At 40.5% G+C, this 24,908-nt stretch overlaps 2 protein-coding genes across 3 annotated transcripts; one reads left to right on the forward strand and one right to left on the reverse strand.

The window, feature by feature from the left end:
- The first annotated feature begins 76 nt into the window (after positions 1 to 76).
- LOC117805386 lies at positions 77 to 14,164 on the forward strand. The gene is made up of 12 exons (XM_034674103.1): positions 77 to 632; positions 1,520 to 1,570; positions 4,424 to 4,528; positions 4,634 to 4,792; positions 5,102 to 5,295; positions 5,446 to 5,582; positions 7,332 to 7,425; positions 7,561 to 7,893; positions 8,008 to 8,179; positions 8,412 to 8,539; positions 8,696 to 8,762; positions 13,859 to 14,164. The coding sequence occupies exons 3-12, from the start codon at positions 4,435 to 4,437 to the stop codon at positions 13,879 to 13,881; spliced, it is 1,401 nt and encodes a 466-aa protein (XP_034529994.1). The 5' UTR covers positions 77 to 632; positions 1,520 to 1,570; positions 4,424 to 4,434; the 3' UTR covers positions 13,882 to 14,164.
- Positions 12,171 to 24,694, reverse strand: LOC117805388. Of its 2 annotated transcripts, XM_034674105.1 has the most exons (5): positions 22,406 to 22,652; positions 13,465 to 15,126; positions 13,290 to 13,357; positions 12,429 to 13,185; positions 12,171 to 12,310 (listed from the first exon to the last, which is right to left on the reverse strand). In XM_034674105.1, exons 1-2 carry the CDS (start codon positions 22,482 to 22,484, stop codon positions 14,516 to 14,518), a joined length of 690 nt encoding a protein of 229 aa, XP_034529996.1. In that variant the 5' UTR covers positions 22,485 to 22,652; the 3' UTR covers positions 12,171 to 12,310; positions 12,429 to 13,185; positions 13,290 to 13,357; positions 13,465 to 14,515. The 2 variants fall into 2 exon arrangements, 1 of the variants encoding a protein (XP_034529996.1); XR_004629417.1 differs by lacking the exons at positions 13,290 to 13,357; positions 13,465 to 15,126; positions 22,406 to 22,652 and adding an exon at positions 24,635 to 24,694 and having other exon boundaries at positions 12,429 to 12,705.
- Between the last annotated feature and the right edge of the window lie 214 nt (positions 24,695 to 24,908).

Consider the following 24,908-nt stretch of genomic DNA (forward strand, 5'->3'; position numbering starts at 1 on the left):
CAAGGGCACTTTGTTCTGTCATAGGCAAGTTATTGAATCACATTTTGAAATACTTTTTTATAACTGAAAACTTTGTCTTTGGTTTGATCTTTCAGTGTTCACAATGTTTTAGTGACTAAATCCACTAGAGGGCAGTAAAGACCAGTGTTCATGTCAAAGGATTTTCACTGGGACTGTTTAGTTTGTGAAAAGCTGAAAACCAAACAACTGTTACGTCCTCAAAGTTCCCTTACTGTATCACTTTAGAGAACATGAAGTCCCTTGAACCAAACACAAATGTTTAACATCCTTTTCTGTTAATACTTCAATTCTAGTTTAACCTCACTTTGTCAGTAAGACATACTGAATTTCAGTGATGCCAACCAAGACTTTTCTGCAACTGCCACAGCAAATTGAAGGGAGTTGATATTTTGGTGTTAGGGCAATTTAAGAAAGTGCAGAGTTAATTTAACACTGATGTAGTCAAATTCATAAAAGTGCATCTTCAGTGTAAAAAAAAGTTAGAGTCAAAATCGAGTGTTAACATGAAGTGTCAACAAATTAAATCTGTAAGTGTTAATGGCAGAATTTTTAACTCTATACTTTTCACTCTCAACTCTGAACCTGGATGTGACAGGATTTACCGTTCTCAGGTAAGAAAATACTTTCTGTAAAGGTTATTTTTTGATACAAATATTATTTCTTTAACGGTGCATGGTCTTTTACTTTCAATTATTAACCACTGTTGCACTGTTAGCTTCTGTTATGCTGTAATACTCAAACTAGCCAACCTAACCAAATATCTTTAGTAGCTAACTCGTTCATTTCAGCTCGCCTAAACTTGATTTGATAGCAAATACCATACCAATGACACAAGTTTTAGAGACAGCGGTGCCAAAAACTGTTGATTAAGTTAAGTATGTCGAGTTTAATGTTAGGCTAACTGAAGCAATGTGTCTAGTTGGGTTGTTTTAATTCACGAGCAGCCCAAATGCTATGCGAAAACGGGTGGCGGGATTATCCTCGGTTTGTAAAACTTGCATTTCTGTGAGTCAGTGAGCATTTGAAGTCTGCTACACTACTACTGACTTGCTATATCTTGACTTCTCCGACAACATGTTGACACCGCGGTTTTGCAGTAAGTTGCTTCTCTTAAGCAAATCGATGTACAGCACGATATCTTTTTATTTTAGCGGGAAAGACAAAATGATTTACAAGAAGTCAAATTGCAGACTGCAGAGCTAAGACAATATCAAATTGATTTATCAATCTCTCTTCAGTGTCTCAGTGGTTTCTTGTCGAACATCTGTGTGACTGCTTGCTTATTGCTCTCATAATGGAGCTACATGTCAGTGCTCTTTAAAGTTATTACTTTTTTAGTGTTTTATTTGCTGTGTAAATGTTTAATGTCTTTTAGTTGAAGGTTTTTTTTTCTTTACATGAATGACATGCAGGGTTGTCGTTTTGTTTTATAAAGTGTGAAATCTTTGATTCTTAAGTGCTTAGTCATATAAAAGTGACTCAAACTTTTGTGTCTTAGGTCTTCTAATAACACGAAGGATGCAGTAATATCTCACTGGCATTTTGTATGGTAAGATACTAATGGAAAGTATGTGATATTGGCATACAACAACTGTTCTTTCATTCATTTTAATTATAGTAAGATCCATTTTTCATGTACTTGGGTCAAAGACGAATAAGGATTTGAAAATTGAAAAAAACCCAAAGTGGCTAAAAATGCCTATTTAGACACTTTCTATCTTTATTAGAGTGTTGTGTATACAGCTCAACAACAGGAATTTGTTTTAAAAATGCAATAAACATTTTTCAGTGAATCACATGATTTTTTCCGTGAAAAATGTCCTTCCTGGGTAACGGAAATGGATTTGAAAATTAATTAAAATATCTATCATTCTTGTCATTTAAAAGTTATTAGATAACTAGAGTTAGAGCACAACAAACAAATACTGCTCAGAAAACAACATTTTTATCACAATTTATGTAATATATATGGACATTTTCACTGAAATGGCTTCATTAGTTCCTGTTTATTACACATTATTAAATTCCAAAAAGAGAAAAAAGATGGAAAATGTCTTAAAATGTTTAACAGTAAAGGTAAAAGCTTTGATTTTGTTTTATAAAGTGTGAAATCTTTGATTCTTAAGTGCTTAGTCGTATAAAAGTGACTCAAACTTTTGTGTCTTAGGTCTTCTAATAACACCAAGGATGCAGTAATATCTCACTGGCATTTTGTATGGTAAGATACTAATGGAAAGTATGTGATATTGGCATACAGCAACTGTTCTTTCATTCATTTTAATTATAGTAAGATCCATTTTTCATGTACTTGGGTCAAAGACGAATAAGGATTTGAAAATTGAAAAAAAACCAAAGTGGCTAAAAATGCCTATTTAGCCACTTTCTATCTTTATTAGAGTGTTGTGTATACAGCTCAACAACAGGAATTTGTTTTAAAAATGCAATAAACATTTTTCAGTGAATCACATGATTTTTTCCGTGAAAAATGTCCTTCCTGGGTAACGGAAATGGATTTGAAAATTAATTAAAATATCTATCATTCTTGTCATTTAAAAGTTAGTAGATAACTAGAGTTAGAGCACAACAAACAAATACTGCTCAGAAAACAACATTTTTATCACAATTCATGTAATATATATGGACATTTTCACTGAAATGGCTTCATTAGTTCCTGTTCATTACACATTATTCAAAAGAGAAAAATGATGGAAAATGTCTTAAAATGTTTAACAGTAAAGGTAAAAGCTTTGTTATTATATCCTCAACTCAAAAACCATGATTGAGTGGTATAGCATGAAAATCTGGGTTAAATGACTTGACTGTGTCATTGTTACCCAGAATGACATGCTGTTAGCAGGAATGACCACCGCAAGATTCCAGCATTGAGTATTATCATTAAAGGCTGTTTCAGGAACATCATTTTTAACAAACATACTGTATTACAAAGAGACTGGCAACTGTTGAAAAGATGTTTTTTTTCTTTCATCTTTTAATCTTTAGTTTCATGCAACAATGTAACTTATGCAGAAATGCAACTTCAGATTCAGCTTCAAGAGCGGATTCATGAATAGGTTCTGGCGTGTTGTCCATGAGTTCATTAAGTTGACACATTGCTAAACTAACATATCTAAGCCTTTTGAAAGTTATTTTTAACTGATCTGCCTTCTCATTTCATTACTAAATCACAATACCATTCTCTCTTTTTCTCAAGATACTCAGCCCTAGCTCTTGGGTCAGCATTCTTCCTGGCCCTGAAAAGTCTCTGCCTCTCTTTATTAGACAGCTGCATCTGGAAGGACAAAACTCAACCTTAAATATCAAAAGCTATACTAAAACATTATTTGCCTGAACTAGCTCTGCAGGCTTTGCAACTTATTAAAGCATAAATATTGGTTCATTGTTGGGCAAAAACTTCATAAAAATCTATGATAATGACCAGTGTTGCTATCATTGAATAATGTGAAAAAATATTGACAAAAAATGCCACAAAAGTAAAAAAAAAATACATCATATTGTTATTAATATAATATAACAATATCAAGTCAATGCCTAAAAAGCAACATATACTAATATAAATCTGTATTGATTAACATGTCCACTCTGGATAACAGAGGACATGTCCTGGGTAACAGAAGATCTTTGTTATCCAGGGAGGACAAAAACAATGTTTTCCCTTTATAATCAGGCACTAACTAGTCCTACTGTGTAAAATGTTTGCTTAACCTTCAACACATCAATGTCATATTTAACATGAGATAGGTCATTTTTAAATATATAAACATTATAAAGTTTTATTAGCGTTATCCAGAAAGACACATGATTTGAGGACATAGTGCACCAGTGACCGAAAAGGTCAAAATATCAACATTTTAAGAGAGACTTTCTGACCATGTGATATCTTTTGGGGGTCCTCCAGAAACTGTTGGCTGATGCAGTAGCCTGTCACATGACTATCCAAATCCAAATATGGTAATATGTAGCCACTTTATGTGTGTTACCCAGGAAGGACATTCGGAAATCCAAATATGTAAACAAAAGTATTTCTTGCATAAATATGTAAATAAGCTTAGTGTTGTGACTATATTTGTGGGTATCATTGCAAATATCAACACAATTATGCCCCAGTACATAATTAATGCTTTTATTAAGATTTCTGACATTTTTAGAATATTTTTGTATTAGATTTTAAGCCCGGACGTTCTCCAGGAAGGACAGTTCTGTATTTTTGAGCTCAATTGCTCTTTAAATTAGATTTTTTTAATAGTGAAAACTCATATGAGTAGGTAAAGTGGAGAGAGTTGAGTACTGTAATGTGGTATTTTTAAATCTTTATATATTTTTAACATTATAATTATGCTTTGGACTACAGAAATGACATGCCACGTCTTTGACCCACTTACAGGAATACAAAAAATGCTGGCAAAGGTGGAATACGGAGGAGTCCAAAAATACATCAAAGTTCCACAAAGTGATGGAAACTTTGATTTCCTCCAGTTTCTTCAAGAAGGTTGGTATCTACATTCTAAACTACAATAGTTAACACTCAGCTTACAGATCTCAATGACATGGTTGATCTTGTAGCTTAATGTCATTTCTTTTTGATTTCTTACAGTAACAAACAAATTCAGTCTGCAGGCTCATCTTCTAACTGAAGGTGAGCTTAGACTGAATGATGAATCTGGTACTGAGATCGACGCAGATGTGTTTGATGAGCTCTTAAAGTCAGGGGTCCGAAAGTTTAAGGTTGGATACCGTCAGTATGTAGCTACAGGTAAGGCTTATTAAAAAATGTATTCAGAATAATTGACTCAGTCATTGATATGAATGCATTGATATTCCTGTTGATATGTAAGAAACACTTTCTCATTCTAACTCATTTTTAGGAAAATAGTTGTGAAGATGCATTTTCCATAATGTTTACAACTGAAGGTTAGATGTTGTTTTTTTTTGTTTTATGTGGTCTCATACAGGATCATCAACTCAACAGTGTTTTAAAACAGCATTGACTATGATTTGATCTGTCATTACATCATTGTTTTTAAGACCCCATAGAGTAAATAAAAGTATTTCTTTTTTTTAGATCTAGAAATCAATATGGTCGCAGATGAATCACTGTCATCAGTATTGCCGGAGCCATCAGCATCATTGGCTTCATCCGCAGACCTTTCAGCATCACCAGCTTCTTCCCTTTCATCGGATTCAACTATTATTCTTCCATCTACAAAGAACAGGAGAAGGGGCCTGAGAGAGCTGGATTGTGAGGAAGCAAGACAGGTAAACCTTGAAACCATCAATATATTATATACAATATATAAAACTGTTGCTATTAGATCACCACTACTTGAACTACTATTCAACAAAACACAACAAAGTCAATATAAACAAAATTTATCAAGGCTGATTTTGAAAATGTTTTGTTTGCAGAAAGTTGATACTGTTCTGAGGTCAAATCCAAAGGGTGAAGAAATCTTCCAAGAGTATGACAAAACTAAAACGCTGTCAGATGCAACACGCAGACAGATGGTCAACATTCTGGTTGCAGAAATGACTGATTCATATGGGTAAAAATCTATCAAATGAACCAGAAGCTTCACATACACATACAATCAGACATACAGTACAGGCCAAAAGTTTGGACACGCCTTCTCATTCAATGCGTTTTCTTTATTTTCAGGACTATTTCCATTGTAGATTCTCACTGAAGGCATCAAAACTATGAATGATCACATGTGGAGTTATGTACTTCACAAAAAAAAGGTGAAATAACTGAAAACATGTTTTATATTCTAGTTTCTTCAAAATAGCCACCCTTTGCTCTGATCACTGCTTTGCACACTCTTGGCATGCTCTCGATGAGCTTCAAGAGGTAGTCCCCTGAAATGGTTTTCCAACAGTCTTGAAGGAGTTCCCAGAGGTGTTTAGCACTTGTTGGCCCCTTTGCCTTCACTCTGCGGTCCAGCTCACCCCAAACCATCTCGATTGGGTTCAGGTCTGGTGACTGTGGAGGCCAGGTCATCTGCCGCAGCACTCCATCACTCTCCTTCTTGGTCAAATAGCCCTCACACAGCCTGGAGGTGTGTTTGGGGTCATTGTCCTGTTGAAAAATAAATGATCGTCCAACTAAACGCAAACCGGATGGGATGGCATGTCGCTGCAGAATGCTGTGGTAGCCATGCTGGTTCAGTGTGCCTTCAATTTTGAATAAATCCCTAACAGTGTCACCAGCAAAACCCCCCCACACCATCACACCTCCTCCTCCATGCTTCACAGTGGGAACCAGGCATGTGGAATCCATCCGTTCACCTTTTCTGCGTCTCACAAAGACACGGCGGTTGGAACCAAAGATCTCAAATTTGGACTCATCAGACCAAAGGACAGATTTCCACTGGTCTAATGTCCATTCCTTGTGTTTCTTGGCCCAAACAAATCTCTTCTGCTTGTTGCCTCTCCTTAGCAGTGATTTCCTAGCAGCTATTTGACCATGAAGGCCTGATTCGCGCAGCCTCCTCTTAACAGTTGTTCTAGAGACGGGTCTGCTGCTAGAACTCTGTGTGGCATTCATCTGGTCTCTGATCTGAGCTGCTGTTAACTTGCGATTTCTGAGGCTGGTGACTCGGATGAACTTATCCTCAGAAGCAGAGGTGACTCTTGGTCTTCCTTTCCTGGGTCGGTCCTCATGTGTGCCAGTTTCGTTGTAGCGCTTGATGGTTTTTGCGACTCCACTTGGGGACACATTTAAAGTTTTTGCAATTTTCCGGACTGACTGACCTTCATTTCTTAAAGTAATGATGGCCACTCGTTTTTCTTTAGTTAGCTGATTGGTTCTTACCATAATATGAATTTTAACAGTTGTCCAATAGGGCTGTCGGCTGTGTTTTAACCTGACTTCTGCACAACACAACTGATGGTCCCAACCCCATTGATAAAGCAAGAAATTCCACTAATCAACCCTGATAAGGCACACCTGTGAAGTGGAAACCATTTCAGGTGACTACCTCTTGAAGCTCATCGAGAGAATGCCAAGAGTGTGCAAAGCAGTAATCAGAGCAAAGGGGGGCTGAAGAAACTAGAATATAAAACATGTTTTCAGTTATTTGACCTTTTTTTGTTAAGTACATAACTCCACATGTGTTCATTCATAGTTTTGATGCCTTCAGTGAGAATCTACAATGTAAATAGTCATGAAAATAAAGAAAACGCATTGAATGAGAAGGTGTGTCCAAACTTTTGGCCTGTACTGTACATACACAGCAGTGTTCAGCCCTATGGATGGATTTTTCTAATTTCTAATAAATGTTTTCTGTCAATAGAAGAATTCCACCCACAAGTGCGCGGGTCAGTTATGCACAGGGAATTGTTACCCGGTTTCCATATCTTCAAGATCCATTTTCCAAAAATGGATATGTAAGTGTTTGTGTCCCTTTACATTTACAAAGTGTGTCGGTATATCATTTATCATATCATATTTATGTTAAAATATATTTTTTTGATTGCTTTTTATGTGTCTTTGCGTGTACATGTGTGTGTGCATGCATGCAGGAACATTACTACGATCCGGAGGCAAATACCGGTTATCTTGCTTGGAGACTTAAGACAGTACAACGAAACACTTGCGATGGACCACGCGGGTGTTCCAGGCCGATTGTCAAGGACAGTCCAATGAGAAAACGGGAATCTCTGTTAACTGGTGACCAGCTGTTTGGTGACGAGTGCAGAGAGGCTATCTCTTTAATCAGACACTCAACAGATAAAGTGGTGGTTAAAGAGAAAATGAGAGCAACCTTTGAATACAGACAGAAGATGGTTCACGACAAGGATGCAACAGCTTCAGTGTTGGAGGTCTTCCCTCGTTTCCTTGACATACCTGGATTGGTAAGGATATGTACAGATCCCTTTAAAGTACTTTGAGTATTTTATACCTTAATCCTCGTAAGTGCAAAGCACTCATAAGAAACTTGTAAATGCACATTGTGTCTCTCTCAACAGATCGACCAGGACTTTTCCATAATGTTTGGGGATGAAGTATCTGGACGGTTCCTTGCAAGGTGGCCCTCATATTTCAAGCAGAAAGTCATCGCAGAATGCCAGAGTCTTCCTCAAAGTCCATATGTGGAGGAGCTGCTGGAACCTTTTAACCCTGAGGCAGAGAATGACTATGGTAAATATGTAGTACTGTATGCGAAATACCCCCAGCTGCCTAGTTTATTAAGTCTTACATGCAACAGTAAACTAAAACTAAATAATGTGTCTAAATAAACACATTCTATGCATGGTAATTTGAAGTTAAATTATAAACTAGTTTACAGACTGTAACTAAACGTTTAAGCTAAATGGCGACTGAAGTAATTAATAACTTCTTTCTGTCTAAAATAATCTCATTTGTGTTCAAGGCTGGGATAGTGATATGTCGGCTCTCCTGTTGCTGTTGCATCTCCTGCCCCCTACATCAAGAGGCCACAAAAAAACAGCAAAGATAAGCTCAGCACAGGCAGCTAATCATCTTGTGAGATATCTTAAGGTATGTACTATTAGCTTTTCATACCACCAAAATCCTACGTTTTGTTTTCTGCAATTGTAAGAAGTGTTTGTTACAGGTTGATAGTGGACAGCAACAATTAATTTGATCTGGTATGTTATATTCATTATGTTTCTGTAAATCTGGTTCAAACTGCAGCAAGGAGCCAGCCTCACTACGTTCCTGGACAAAGTTGATGCAAGACAGCCCTTCCTTCTCTGCATCGGTGAGCAAAAGAAGAAGATGGAAAAGTTCTTCATCATTGTGGACCAGAAAGCAATCCCGTGCGATGCTCAGACATCAGTTGCTGCTTTTGATGTTCTATTCAAAGCTCACTATGTCTTCAGCCTCTCTTATGATGAAGCTCTCTCCGGTTTCTACACTTTCATACAAACCACAGTTTACCACATTGATGTTGGGAACGCAAAAGAGAGCCCAAGAGTCAAGGAACTGAGAGCCCGAGTACTGCGTGATCGTTAAAATGCCACCAGAGTACAGAGGTCAGAACACAGTTAAGCAAACTGTCCAAGTGAGTTCACATGTTTTTTCTGCAAAACGCAATGTTAATAGTTAAAATAACTGTTATAATGTTTGATTTGTGCAACACGACACAAAACTAGTTTTCTTTGAATAATACTTAAAATGCCACTAGATTACGAAGGTGTTCAAAAACCTGTTTAACCATGTTCACATGTTTTGTATGTAAAAAGCACCACAAAAATTGTTCAGGTCTTTGTCAGCATTTGAAATTTCAGCACGGGTTATATCCGGCAAAAAATCTGCGTTTAAAATGTGGAGAGCAAGGCTGTCCTTCATCTTTTTGTACTTACAATGGCTTCAGAAAGCACCTTAACACTGCACATAGGCAACACCTTGATGAACAGGCCCTTACTAACCAGGAAGTTGCCACAGAATCACATTCTGAGGGGGATTTTTGAAGTGATCAGCCTACAACTTCTACATCCATGTTGCAGGTCCCCCCTCCTGTCACAAAAAACTGGCTTGATAGAATGTGTGGATCAATTGTTGCACACTTGCAAGCTTCTGGTATTTCTCAAAGTACTGTCCAAACAATAGTTTGTTCAATGGAGGAAGTTGTTAGTGATGTACAAAGTCAAGCACGAGAAGCAGTTCTCCAAACATTTTCTTCTGAAGCACAGCAGGCAGACATTTATAAAAAAAATAGTGCACAATTTAGATAAGTTAGATAACCCCTTTTCTGGATTTAATACAGAGAACAAGAGACAAAAATATTCTGATGAAAAATGGGAAATAGTTGAACCCAAAGAATTTGTCCTTGGTGTGAGACTGGATACACGGAGAGATAGAACTACAGGTGTCTTTAGTCAGATTCCTGTAACAGACAAGTACATGTATGTGTCCATATTAGGTACACTTAAATCCATTTTCAAAAATAGTGAGATAAGAGAGGCTTTTTTGCAAGAGAAACTGAGTAAAAAGGGAACATACAGAGATATCAATGATGGGTTATATTTCCAAAATCATTCTCTGTTCTCACAACAGAAGCAGGCCCTCCAAATTTTGCTTTATTACCATGATTTTGAAACCGCCAACCCATTAGGTTCCAAGAAGGGTGTCCATAAACTTGGGTGTGTCTATTTTACTTTCAAAAACCTCCCACCAAAGTTAAACTCTGTGACAATGAATGTACACCTTGCAGCTCTTTTCTACACAGAAGATTTAAAAAAATATGGCTTTGGTGAAATATTAAAGCCTGTAATTGATGATTTGAAAATTTTAGAAACAAAAGGAATCCAACTTCCATTTATTGAAGAACCATTATTTGGCTCTGTAATACAAGTCACTGGTGATAATCTTGCTTTAAATAGCTTGCTAGGCTTTGTTGAATCTTTCAGTGCAACACATTGGTGTAGGTTTTGCCTAACTAATGAGCAAGACATTCAGTCTGTGTTTAACAAGAGTGACCCTGGGCTGATTCTGCGCTCAAGAGAGCTTCACATTGAACATTGTAATGCACTAAGTGAAGTTCCTGCTCTACCTTCTGTTTGTGGTGTTAAAAAACCTTGTGTGCTGAATTCATTAGAATATTTTCATAGCTCTGATCATTTTTCAGTTGATATCATGCATGATTTGTTAGAAGGTGTTGTACAGTATGAACTGAAATAGTTTTTTCAGTACCTGATAAAAAATGGATACATCTCTTTGAACACGCTGTTGGACAGGATACATAGTTTTAATTATGGTTACATGGAACGTAAAAACAGACCAAGTGTTTTAAAAGTGGATGATAACAGCAAACAGTTAGGTTTAAAGGCCATTCAGTCATTGTGTGTCCTCCGTAATACCCCACTCATCTTTGGTGATGTGGTTGAAAGGGAAAATAATCACTGGAAGTTTGTTCTCCTTTTGTTACAAATTGTTAATATAGTGTTTTCCCCCATCATTACTGATGGCATGATTTGTTACCTAAAACATTTGATCCATGACCACCACACCATGTTCAAAACTTTGTATCCTGATAAAAAATTGATACCCAAGCACCACTTAATGATTCACTATCCAAGATGTATTCAAAAAAATTGGCCCTCTCATTCATATGTGGTGTATGAGATTCGAAGCTAAACATTATTTTTTTTAAAAGTCTGTTAAAAATTTTAAAAACCTTACAAAATCTCTGGTCAAGCATCACCAGCGTCAACTTGCATTTTGCTATGAAAATTATTATTTTAAAAGATTTGAGGTTGGTCCTATTAAAATCAAAACCATAGATGACCTGGAAGGTGGAGAATTACTGTGTCAGATTTTACATTTAGATGCATGTGCAGATGTTTCAACTACAAGTTGGGTCAGAAATGATGGCACTGAGTACCAGGTTAATCTGTTTATATGCACTGGAACATCCTATGATCTACCTGTGTTCAAGAAAATCTGCAATATCATAATACACGAACAACGTGCTTTTATTTTAGGATGTACAGTTAAAACAATGTTCTTTGATGAACACTTTCATTCATATTGTATAGAGGAGAATATTGAAGAACATGCTTTGATATGCATTGACCAGCTTACTTATTTTAGACCTTTTGATAAGCAATATTCTAATGAAAATGAGAGAGCATATATTATTCCATATTGTCATATGTTTTAGAAGATGTTTAAGATGCCTATGTGGTGCATATGTTTTAAAATTAAACAAAAATGTGTTCTTAAATGTGGTTTGATCTTTCAGTGTTCACAATGTTTTACTGACTAAATCCACTAGAGGGCAGTAAAGACCAGTGTTCATGTCAAAGTATTTTCACTGGGACTGTTTAGTTTGTGAAAAGCTGAAAACCAAACAACTGTTACGTCCTCAAAGTTCCCTTACTGTATCACTTTAGAGAACATGAAGTCCCTTGAACCAAACACAAATGTTTAACATCCTTTTCTGTTAATACTTCAATTCTAGTTTAACCTCACTTTGTCAGTAAGACGTACTGAATTTCAGTGATGCCAACCAAGACATTTCTACAACTGTATAACTTTAAATGTTTCAATCATTCAACTCCAACATCCTCCAACCCATGATTTCAAATCATCAACCTTTTTTTCCTTGTGATTTGCAGCTAAGGATCACCTGATGACTGATTTGACATCATGACAAATAACCAGGTTTAAATGAACAGTGTGTAACCATTTATTTCATATGACTGCAAAAGCAGAAGCATAATGCATGATCTGGTGCAGATTGGGGGGTGGGGGGAACTGCATGCTGTCTCCTTTCCTTCTGTCTCTGGACTTCTCTTCCACGTTCTGTTGTAAAAATGACATCACACATAAATTCTCCCTTGGATCAGATCTTTCATGGGATGTCTTGATAATTAATTATTCAAGTCCTGATAAAAACTATAGAAATATACAGTATGCTTACCTTTTTTTAAATGTGGGTTTACATTGAATGCTTGTGCAGCAGTTCAGGGGGACATCTAAGACGGCTTGTCTTTGCTGAAAATGAATACAAACGGACAAGGCAGAACATCAGTTAACAACTTAGTCAATGGTTTAAAAAGCTCTCCAGTCTGCTTTCCCTCTGTCATGGACTCAGCTTCCTGAGCTTCCTTGCTTTTCTAAGACATATGAGACAAATGTGTGTGAACAACAATACGTTCAGAAAAAAGGTGCAGTGAGTATCACTTTTACATTTTTACCTCTAAATACAAATATGTTTTCAGACAGAATCAGATGTAAAAGTATATACTCATCTTTTTTTTAAATGTGGTTTACAATGAATGCTGGTGCAGCAGATCAGGGGGACGTCTAAGGCTGCTGGTCTTTACTGGATATAATGGACACAATGGAGACAAACAGACAAGGCAGGATAAAAGTCAACAACTTATTCCATACACTTTAAATGTTACAACTGTTGATTGGTGATGAAATTACATCAAATCTAATAAAATAGATCATCATTTTTGAATAATGTTTATAGAATATCATTTTAACTTGTACTGTAAAAATAATGTTTCACACCTAAATTTAACATTTTGAAACACTGATGAAGAACTGAATAAATCTATACTTATCTTTGTATTTAAAGAGAGTCACTGAGTATGATGTCCTGGTCCAAAGACTCTGGTCTCGTCTTGTCTTTGAACCAAGGTGTCCTCATGTCTTTTAGCGTCCTCTCTCTAAAAGACAAATGATAGACAAGGTATCTGACAGTCAACAAACAACTTCTTCTAGATTTGACAAACTGGAGGAAAAAAAACTGGAAATCAATAAAAAAACATACTTTTTTAAATGAATGGAATCACAAAGTCTGCTGTTTCTTTTCTTGTTGATTGGACTCCTCTTATTTTTCTATAAGACAAATTGCACACGAGTCAGAACATGATGCCATATGTGCAGTAAATGTATATGTATGTTTATGTGTAGAGTTTATATATAGTGTATGTGTCCCTTCTTACCTGACTGGCTGCTCTAGTTTACTGGAAGAGGAGTGTAGGAGAGGTTAACATCATCACCAGCTTCTTTCTTGTTGTTTCTGTATTCTTCTAGCAGCCTCATCGTCCTCATCCTCTTCCTCTCTTTGTTGGATGAGTATTGTAGTTGTCTCTTTGTTGTTTTGTAATATATCCTTTCATTCCTTTCTTGAGGTGAAATTTGAGGCTAAAGCTGCTTCTGATGAGTCCAGATTCATTCACAAAAAGTCACAATTCCCAAAGTTCCCTTGAAGTTGCCACCATGTTGGACACACAGGCCAGCTCCAAGAAAGAAAGAAAGGTGCAAGACGCACCAAAAACACTGACCTGTGTCCCACCACCATGATGGAATAAACTATTTACATTGTGTCACCCTCAGCAGGTGTACATGGGCCCAGGTAGAAGACCACTGGATGGGTGTTGGTCCTGCAAGACGCAAAGACCAGCCCTCAGGGGTCAGGATACTCCACCTGGTTAACCTGCCAGATCCTGAATCCACAAAGGACACACCAAAAGCTCTTGTTCCTGTGTTTTCCTGCTTCTTCTTTAGACCTCTTTGTTTCATCCTCTTGTATTTTCTTTGCTGGATCTACAGTCCTCTTGGCTGTCTTGTTTTGTAATTTTTTTTAAATAGTTGCTGCATATATCCTTTTATTTCCGTCTTTACCTTCAGTCTGAATTTTGTGATGAGTCCAATTTCTTAAAAAAGAGTCACAGTCTTCAAAACCTCCCTCAAAGTTGCCACCATGTTGGACACACAGGCCAGCTCCAAGAAAGAAAGAAAGGTGCAAGACGCACCAAAAACACTGACCTGAGAACATCCACCATGATGGAATAAACTATATACATATGTACAATATGTAACCCACAGTCAGACATGTTCTTCTTGTGGGTACATGTGCCAAAGTAGAAGACCACTGGATTGGTGCTGGTCCTGCCAGACGCAAAGACCAGCCCCCAGTCTTCACAATAATCTAGATGGTGGACCTGCCAGATGCTGAATCAACATTGGATAGATCAGAGCTTCAGCACTTCATCACAGTCTCAAGTGTTTCTTTGGTGGAGACTGGCTCTCTTCCTCTGAATCCCTCTTCCTCTTCTTCCGTGTCTGTGGAGTATACGCATACCTTGCAGACTTTCTGACAAACCCACAGAGGACTGACATGAGAAGGTGTCCATCCTGGCTGTAGGTGGTTACTCTCCAGCGGTTGGTCAGCTCAGTACCATCAGCGTCGAACACAGTGGAGATGACTCTGCTGATAGTTCGGTCATCAATCTTCGTGAAAGTGACGCAGTTATCAGGGTCGGCCATCAGGGTCCCAAGGTCTGTCCTCTCAGGAAGAACTGGAGTCTGCATGTTCGGAGGGGGAGAGCCGGAGCCTGCAGGAGGCACCATCACACCATCTGGTCCATCCATTGGTCTGGTGTTCTCTCTCACGTCCAGCTCGCCAAAGGGTGTGGTCAACAAGTTAACACGAAGGAACACTTCGGCCTGAATCATAGGGAAGTCCTTTGAACCGGTGACCAGGTCGTGGTAAAGGCTCAACATGGAGTGACTCAAGACCTCAGTGTCTGAGCTGCACAGAGGCCGGTTCCTCAAGTTTGTAACAAGCATTTGAAGAACTGGTCCTGGCCTTGGGAGCTCCACTAAAAGAAAAGAAAAAGGAAAACATTTGTTACGTAACTTTGGACATGACTGGAGTCATTTAAGTCTGGATAAAAATGTCTAGATAGCTGTGAATACATGAGAGTGATGACAGTCAGTGCTGCACTTCAAATAATTCATCACCTGCCAAGATTTGAATTCTTAGATTGAGACATGTTAGATGAAGGACCTTGTTTTTAGAGTTCTTTACTTGTTTTTAATCTTTGGATGTATGGTTGAATCTTAAATTGATTATGAACATGTCTTTTTGTCTCAGTTAGTCTGGGAATCTTAAATTGAGTGAATGACTGTTAAAATAAGCTACATTGGTTGTCTCACCTAAAGTCTCATCAAAATAAAACTTGTTTCAAGATTGAGTAACAACTTCAAGTTGATTTAAGAATAACACATGAGGCATCTCTTCAAGACACAGTTCAGCTTGTATCTTATTGATGCTCATAGTTCTGCTGTATGGTGATATATCTGTTTTAGTTTGGCTCTAAAGACTGTTGATTCAGTATGCATCAACCCTGAGCCACTATTAAAGTGTTCTTGATGTTATATGTTGTTAATCCTGACATGTATTAAATGTTGCCAGTAATCCAGTTTGCTGTTGTGGTTTCTGTAGAAACATTTCAGAGGTATATTCTAAGAATAAGACCTGGTTTAAAGATTTTAGTTTTAAGATGGGTTAGGGTTTATTTTAAGATGAGTCAGCTTATATCAAGAAACAGTGTAATCATAGTTTTCTAATAGTGAGTCATTTTTTACTTAAATTGATGTTTTCCTTCCCCAGGCCTTAATTTGCTCAAATTAAATGAAGTTAAGGTGTTAACTTAGATTCGGGAGCAGGACCACGCCTAAACCACACCCTCAATCACCTGACAAGCCTACTTAAACGTAGCAAGACTACTTAACCGCTCGTCTGTTGCTCTTCGAGACTGACAGACCGTGCATCACCGTTCTGATTTTGCGCTAAGCGTTTGAACTTACCATGGAACTGTTTCTGCACGACTCCGATGAGGATCTATATGACGAACCTTCCCGTACGGGGAGTCCTTCACCTGAAGAAGGGCAGTCTGACTTCAGCCAGGAGTCCCTGCCACGCCGCTTGCGCTCCGTGGTCCGCCTGCCGCGGCCGCGTCCTGTCCGGTCACGCTCCCCGAACGCGGTATCTCCTACTCCGGAAAGGAATCGGGCCGTGTCCCCAGCGTCAGCTGGAGCCGTGAACCGGGGGCGCCGCAGGGGCGGTCGGCGCCTGTCCTCTCCTCGCCTTTCTCGCCGCTCCGTCCCGGGCAATCCGTCGCGGGGTGCCGCGCCCTCCACCTCGGGGCCAGCCCCGCGTTCTCCACCCGAGTCCGACAGCAGGAACTGGACCGTTGCCCGCCTGCGACGGTTCCTCAAGTCGAAGGGCATCGTCTTCCACAGCAACGACAATAAGGCAAGATTGTTCCAGCTCTACACTTCTTCCACGACCGCTCCAGCGTCGACAATCAATCTTCCCGCGCTACCTGCTTCCTCACCAGGGCCAACCTCCGCCAGCGACGTCAGACGTGACGTCATCAGGCCTCGGCCGCTCTCCCAGCCTTTACCGGCTTCACCGGCTCCCCCTGGTGGGGAACAGGTCGTATCACCCCCTGTGCCTGCTCCCTCTGTGTCTGTCTATTCTCAAGCTATCTCAGCTTTCCTCTCATCCCTGTGTCCGCAGGCTGCACAACCTCCCCATGCACATGCATCCTTTCATCCTTTCATCCCTTCCTCTACCCTTCCTTCAGCCACTCCAAGCAACATGGCTTCTATTCCCCCTCATCCCACAATAGCCAGCTCCTCGGCTCCACCAGGAGCCCCTCCTCAGTTCAATCAAGCTGGCTATCCTCGACCCCCTCTTTTTCCTGCTGACCTGTCCTTTCCCCCCTCCCTCCCCATCCCCACCCCCTCCCTTCCCCAACACCCAAATGTTTTCCCTTACTCCTGTCACACCTACACTCTCGCCACAGCGGCTCCACCCGTCCAGCCGGCTTCAGTAGTTCACCGCCCCTCACCTGTCTCGCCCACGTTACGCCATCAGATTCTCTCTGGTAATTACGTGGACTTAGCACAGCTACTTCACCCGTCCATCATCGACACTAGTCAGCCTAGGGAATTGCAGACTATTTTCGGCCCCGTGCAGCTCCGTCACCCACTTCCCTCCAGGTCCAAGGACTTGACACCGGCAGAATTCGCCCTGGCCTTTTCGCTCTACCGTGACATTGTGTGTTCGGCCTTTCCTGCACGTAGGGCCGAGCTCGATGACTATTTGTCCATCATTCTCGACATGGCCCTCAGATTCGGCGGTACCGGTTTTTACAGTTACCACGTCCACTTCGCCAATCAAGCAGCCGGGCGCATACAGCAGTTTAATCAGAACACCCACTGGGGCGCTCTCGACTCTGAGCTTTACTGCCGCATCTTCGCAGCCCGTACTTCCCTCTCCTGTGAGTTCTGCGGGGCTCCCTCTCACCCTGCCACCTCGTGCACCGTTAGCGCTCCTCCACCCAGCTCGCGCCCTCCTTCTTCACGCCACCCCTCCATCTTCAACCGTCTGTCTCCCGCTGCACCTCCGCCTCCGATTATTCCCAAACCTCTGAGCTTACGCCCGGCCGCTAATGTTCCCATGCCAAAAGGGGTCGATAAAAGGGGACGGCCTGTCCTCTACCAATCCGGCAGGATGGTATGCAACAACTTTAACCACCTCGGCTGTAGCATGTCCAACTGTCGCCTCCTGCACGTCTGTTCCTTCTGCGGGGGTGCCCACGCCAGGAGCACTTGCCCGCACAATCCTACAACTCCAGCGGATTGACTAGCACGCCACCTCGACACACCCATTAAGGTAACGGTCCTCGCGGCAGCTTTGAAAGATCACCCGGACAGACAGTTTGTCGAATTTCTCCTAGATGGTTTCTCCCGCGGTTTTCATCCTGGCATCGACATTCTTCCGGACACTCCACATTCCTGCCATAACCTCCAGTCCGCTCTTAGGGAACCGGATATCATGGACTCCCTGCTGGCTGAAGAGGTCAGGCAGGGATTCATGATCGGCCCATTCGACAGTCCCCCCTTCCCCGTGTTTCGCGTCAGCCCGTTAGGCGTGGCCACTCGGAAATACTCCGGGAAAAAGAGGCTCATTATCGACCTCTCTTCCCCGCACGGTTCGCACGTCCCTAGCATTAACAGCGTCATTCCTGCCCCGGATTTTTCTATGCAGTACGCCACAATCGACCATGCCATAACCCTTGTCCGTTTAGCGGGCATCGGAGCCTGGCTCTCTAAAGCCGACATAACCAGTGCTTTCAAGATCCTCCCCATCCAACCGGCTTTCTGGCGCTACTTTGGGGTACGTTGGAAGGGGGCCTATTACTTTGCGGTGCGTCTCACCTTCGGTTGCAGAAGTAGCCCAAAGATCTTCGACTCCCTTTCTGAGGCACTTTGCTGGGTCCTCACGAACAATTACAGACTCCCGTACATTCTCCACCTCCTCGACGATTTCCTGGTGGTCACGCCGTCGTCCTCACCTCCCAAGTTCGGCCTCGTCACCCTCACGAAAGCCTTTGAGGAGCTCGGCGTGCCTCTTTCGGAGGAAAAAACCTCAGGGCCTGGCACCTCCATCGAGTTCCTCGGCATCACCCTAGACTCCATCTCCCTCCAGGCATCTCTGCCGCAGGAAAAAATTCAGCGCATCACTCTGATTCTCTCCAACTATCTCTTAGCCGATAGGTGCACCAAACGCCAGCTGTTGGCTCTCCTCGGTCACCTGAACTACGCAATCCGCATAATTCCTCAGGCCAGGTCTTTCCTCTCTAACCTCCTCACGCAAGCTGCAGCCGTCCCTTCACTTCACGACAGGATAGTGCTGGACAACGTCTGCAAAATGGAAATGCGCATGTGGCTACATTTCCTGTCGGCATGGAACGGCATCTCGTTTTTCTACAACGATTTCGTTTCCCGACCCGACGACATTCAGTTGTACACCGACGCAGCTCCCTCTGTCGGCTTCGGCGGCTTCTACAAAGGGCGTTGGTTCGCAGCCACCTGGCCTCCGGAGTTGAAGTCTCTCGACTCCGAATCCCGTTCTCCTTCATCCACTCTTCACGAGCTCTACCCCGTCGTCATAGCGGCCTTACTTTGGGGGCACGAATGGTCAAGAAAATCAATTCTCATACACTCCGATAACACAGCAGTAGTTGAAATCATAAACAAGGGCCGATCTCACTCCCCAGCCATCATGCCGTTTCTACGCAGACTCACATTAATCTCCGCCCACCATCAGTTCATTCTAAGAGCAGCTCACATTCCAGGATATCTCAACACCATCGCTGACGCACTCTCTCGTTTCTCTTTTCAGAAATTCAGACATTTGGCCCCAGAATCCGATCCGCATCCAGTACCAGTCCCACCGTTTTCAGCAACGATATTCAGCTAGCTCCACAGCTAGCTAACCTCTCTCTCATCTCACAAGAAACCATCCTCAACAGTCTAGCTCCAAGCACTCTCTCCGCTTACCTCACCGGTTGGAACTGTTTCAAATCATATCACTCCACATACCAGCTGCCCTTTCCGTCTCTGGACATCGTGTCCATCTGCAACTTCATCTCTCACGCTCACTCCATTCAGAAAATCCGGTCCACGTCCATCCAAACCTACCTCGCCGGCGTTAACTTCTTCATTAAACTGGTCACTGGCCTTCACTGCCCTTCCATCTCCCATTCCCACGTAACCATGCTGATCAAAGGTTTCAAAAAACAGGAACCTGCAGTCACCTCAAAGCGCCTTCCACTCACCTCGGACCTCCTTAGTCTCTGCATTCAGTCTCTCCGTTCAGGCTACCTAACCCCTACCATTGATTCTACCCTGGAATCCATGTTCCTACTGGCTTTTTTCGGTCTCCTCAGATGTTCCGAATTTGCCCCTACCTCTTCCGTCTTTAATCCTCACCATCATCCCAGATTATCCGACATCACTGTACACACCCCAGATTCTCTAATATTCACACTCCGACGCAGTAAAACCGATCAGCTCGGGATCTCCTTCCCAATCTACATCTTTCGCCTCGACTCTTATCTCAGCCCGTTTGAACCACTTACTCAATACATCAGCACTAGGTTCGCAGCTCTAGCATCTCCTCACGACCCACTCTTCATCACCGAAACCGGAAAAATGGCAACTCGATTCTGGTTTCACAAACACCTGCACCAAGTCCTCCGCATTTCAGGCATCACCTCCGAACACTACTCAGCCCACTCATTCCGCATCGGTGCAGCATCCACAGCAGCCAGGTCAGGCATCTCCGATAAAACCATACAGATCCTCGGGCGCTGGTCATCCCAAGCATATCACACATACATTCGCAACAGTCTTAGTGATCTGCGTCAAGCCCACGCTCAACTGAGCTCCATCTAATCCAACTCTTTTGGGGATCAAGATCAGCTCCGGCTAGGATAACGCTGAGACGTAATCCCCATCCTGAGTCTCCATCCGCTGGGCTATACGACGCACAATAAATCATTATATGTTCAAACTTATATTCTCGTGTGGCGTGGTCCTTGCTAGTGAAATGAAGTTAAGGTGTTAACTTAGATTCGGGAGCAGGACCACGCCTAAACCACACCCTCAATCACCTGACAAGCCTACTTAAACGTAGCAAGACTACTTAACCGCTCGTCTGTTGCTCTTCGACCCGCCCTCCCTCACCTTGCTCTGCTTCAATTGCCCTTTATCTTACCCCTTACTACTCAACGCTCTTTTGTGCCCTTGTCTAATTCCAGGTACTGCCTGGGATCAAGATCAGCTCCGGCTAGGATAACGCTGAGACGTAATCCCCATCCTGAGTCTCCATCCGCTGGGCTATACGACGCACAATAAATCATTATATGTTCAAACTTATATTCTCGTGTGGCGTGGTCCTTGCTAGTGAAGTATACAAAATAAATACATGAGATTTTCTTTGCTTATATTCAGTATATTTCACTTCTAACTGTGCTGTAGGAAGTTTGTTTTCAAGTAGTTTGAGCTAAAAATCATCATATTCTACTTATTTCAACACTTTTAATATGTTTCAGAGCCTACTTATTTCTAGATTTAACAATCTCATTTTAAGATTTCTTATCAAGTAGAATTAACTCACTGCATGGACAGATCATTTCACTAGTTTTAAGAAATTTTCACCTTGAATTAAGTTTTTTTTACCCTATATTTAAGCTACCCTTTTTGCAGTGTGTAAGTAAATGTCTAAAATACAGATTTGCATAGCGCAACTTTAAATGCAACTTTATCATTCAACTGTAAACAAATCCTCCAAAAATGTTGGGTCTTGAACTAAAGTAAATAAATGAGTAAAGTCAGTTTGATCTGGCTTTTAACTTTGAGTCATTTCCATTTAGTCCTGGACTGCATTACTACCACTATGACCATTGTTTTAGCATCATTTTACTTATTCTATTCTTTGTTATTATATCATATTTATTTTCATATTATTTTAGTTTTCTGGTATTTTTCTGATTTTATTTTATTGATTTGATCATCATGATTTTATTTTTTTGAAATGACTGAAAATTCTTAATAAAAATGCTGTATTAATCCCCCGCCCAAAAAAGAAGAGGCTCAAGGAAAAAGGGTAACGTTAAAAATATAAATGTTTGCTTTTCATCTTTTCAACACAGTCACAAATCACACAGCTGTGACAACAAATCTCTTTAAAATGTCCATTAACTGAGAGAAAGATCAAAACAACAGCAATAGATCTATTCTGTTCTTTTCTGTCTCTGTTCTTTTGTGGAGCACTTTGGGCTGCATGCTTGAATGTATGAAAGGTGATATATAAATAAAATGAGTTCAGTTGAGTTGTATCATCATTTAGAACATAGTGGTGCAGCAGTAAGGGCCATGCCATGACACATGATTGAAATGACAATGATGTATATGTCCCTCTAGTTTGGCCTCATGACAGTAAGAGAGGCTGGAGTGAACATTAAAGTATCACTTACTGAAGTCAATAAGTTAGAACAATACTTTAATCCGTCAGAATGACACTTTCTGACTCTGTACAAAGTTTGATTGCTAAGTTTGAAGCTAATTATTGACACACTTTTAGCTAGGCTATATTTCACACAGTCCCAATGAAAGAACTTCTTCATATAAAACCATGTTCTGTAATGCTAGGTGTGTTATCTGACATGTTATTATGCTCACATGATTTCTATAAAGGAGAAGAAAGGAACAAGTATTTTGGAGGCTACTTTATTTTACCATAGCGTTCATCGAGCACGCGCACGATGCCGGTGCTCAGCAGGTACTTCTCACGACGTAACCCGGCGGGGTGGGGCATGTTTACGACACTTCAACAGCTGTTTCCTGCAGATGTCCTCAGTTCAACTTTAACTCAGGGTTTTACTGCTGAACGATTCAGTCCGTGTTTTAAAACGACCAACATTCAACTTTCCAACAACTCAGAAAGAGAAACTGTGTCCTTCAAAAAGATACGGCCCTTACTGTCACCATGGCAACCAGTGGAACGTTAGTGGTGGGGTTACAGGAGGTCAACTTACAGTCAGGTGTAGATGTTAGCAAACTGCTATTATTTTATATATTCATTTAATTCAAGCAGTTATACTTTAGCCCATACTTACCTTCTCATAACACTATGTTGGGAACATTCTTCACATGTTTAACATAAACTAGATCAAAGTATGAGTTCAGTTCAGATTGCTTTATTGGCATGAACACTTCAGTTATTGATGAAGTAGTGTAAAAAAAACAAATACAATAATAACAATATTTTTTTTTTCATAGATTACACTGAAAGTTAATTTTTTTAACAATTCAACATAATATATCTTTATATAAATAATTAATATAATACAGTGGATTTATATATAATTAATCAGTATGATATAGTGGGTCTTTGTATAAATAATTAATAATAATTAATATAATACAGTGGATTTACTTATCATTAATCAGTATGATACAGTGGTTTCTGCAGCTTTGTCTGGAGCTCTGAGGATGCTCACATTCCCCCTGCTTTGTAAACATTCAGACATTCTTCCTGTTTCATAAACAGATGCTGCATTTGAGATATTTGAATTAAACATGCAACGTTTCGATATCAAAATAACAGCAAAAACGATCCTGAACAGTTAACCATGAGTGCTTTGCTGAAGTGAAAACTTAACTTGACACACCGTGAACACCTTGTGTAACTTAGGTCATGTGTGATGCTAGGCTACGAGGCACAACACAATATCACAGGTTGTTAACGTGTCTGAAGTTAGGAGTATGGAGTAGGAGTATTAAAGCCATGGATGAGAAAAATGAATGAGAGGAGGAAGAGTTTCATACATGATGCACTTTGAGACAAAAGTCAAATCACACTTCTGTATAAAGCAATTTCCAGGTCAAAATGCTCCACCACTCAATAGTAAACACAAGCTTCTCCTGCTTTTTGTCAGTTTACTTGAGAATAAAAAGCCAACACTTTGTCAAAACACCTGTTAGGCACTTAGAAAGACAACATGTCCTCTGCTCATCTGCAAAGTCTGCCACCAAACACTGTTAGGGTTCAAACTAGCAAAAAACGCCGCTCATACACAAACATGTTTCCCAAAAGCTTCCTTTGTGGCGTCTCACTTCTTGACTTTGTCTTCAAATTTAGCACATTTTAGTAAAGTGAGCAGCCGGCTGAGATTAAGAAGCTTCTATTTGCTGAGGTGATTCACTGCAGGCAGATCCTGTGGTCTGTGATTATTTATACTTCAACTGTATTATTTCTTACTCTCAGTGATGCAACCAAGACTTTTCTGCAACTGTATAACTTTAAATGTTTCAATCACCCAACTCCAACATCCTCCAACTCATGATTTCAACTCATCAACCTTTTTTTCCTTGTGATTTGCAGCTAAGGATCACCTGATGACTGATTTGACATCATGACAAATAACCAGGTTTAAATGAACAGTGTGTAACCATTTATTTCATATGACTGCAAAAGCAGAAGCATAATGCATGATCTGGTGCAGATTGGGGGGTGGGGGGAACTGCATGCTGTCTCCTTTCTCTCTGTCTCTGGACTTCTCTTCCACGTTCTGTTGTAAAAATGACATCACACATAAATTCTCCCTTGGATCAGATCTTTCATGGGATGTCTTGATAATTAATTATTCAAGTCCTGATAAAAACTATAGAAATGTACAGTATGCTTACCTTTTTTTAATGTGGGTTTACATTGAATGCTTGTGCAGCAGTTCAGGGGGACATCTAAGACGGCTTGTCTTTGCTGAAAATGAATACAAACGGACAAGGCAGAACATCAGTTAACAACTTAGTCAATGGTTTAAAAAGCTCTCCAGTCTGCTTTCCCTCTGTCATGGACTCAGCTTCCTGAGCTTCCTTGCTTTTCTAAGACATATGAGACAGATGTGTGTGAACAACAATACGTTCAGAAAAAAGGTGCAGTGCTTATCGCTTTGACATTTTTACCTCTAAATACAAATGAAGAGTTAATTTGCAGAAACAGATAACTCAGTTTTTATAAATAAAGTGATATTTCATATTTATAAAGTGATTTCTTGATTCAACAGGTCTGGCAGTAATCAGGTCTGGGTGTGGAGAGTGAAATTGAACTCAGCTTTCCAAAAAATCAGGTTAATCACAGTTAATTTGTGATTTAACAAGGGGGGGATACTTTTTCACACAGGGTCAGGTGGGTTTGGATCACTTTTTTCCCTTAATAAATAAAATCATCATTTAAAAA

This window comes from Notolabrus celidotus, chromosome 21, assembly GCF_009762535.1.
Source record: "Notolabrus celidotus isolate fNotCel1 chromosome 21, fNotCel1.pri, whole genome shotgun sequence".
In the NCBI taxonomy this organism is placed as follows: Eukaryota; Metazoa; Chordata; class Actinopteri; order Labriformes; family Labridae; genus Notolabrus; species Notolabrus celidotus.

What these genes read in the sequence shown, in the direction of transcription:
- LOC117805388 (XM_034674105.1), bottom strand. Translation starts at nt 22,484, where the DNA reads ATGCCCCACCCCGCCGGGTTACGTCGTGAGAAGTACCTGCTGAGCACC. An exon ending in CGTGCTCGATGAACGCTATG is followed by an intron (nt 15,127 to 22,405) that starts GTAAAATAAAGT and finishes CTTTTCTTTTAG; the next exon opens with TGGAGCTCCCAAGGCCAGGA.
- LOC117805386 (XM_034674103.1), top strand. Translation starts at nt 4,435, where the DNA reads ATGCTGGCAAAGGTGGAATACGGAGGAGTCCAAAAATACATCAAAGTT. An exon ending in CCGTCAGTATGTAGCTACAG is followed by an intron (nt 4,793 to 5,101) that starts GTAAGGCTTATT and finishes TCTTTTTTTTAG; the next exon opens with ATCTAGAAATCAATATGGTC. An exon ending in CATTTTCCAAAAATGGATAT is followed by an intron (nt 7,426 to 7,560) that starts GTAAGTGTTTGT and finishes GCATGCATGCAG; the next exon opens with GAACATTACTACGATCCGGA.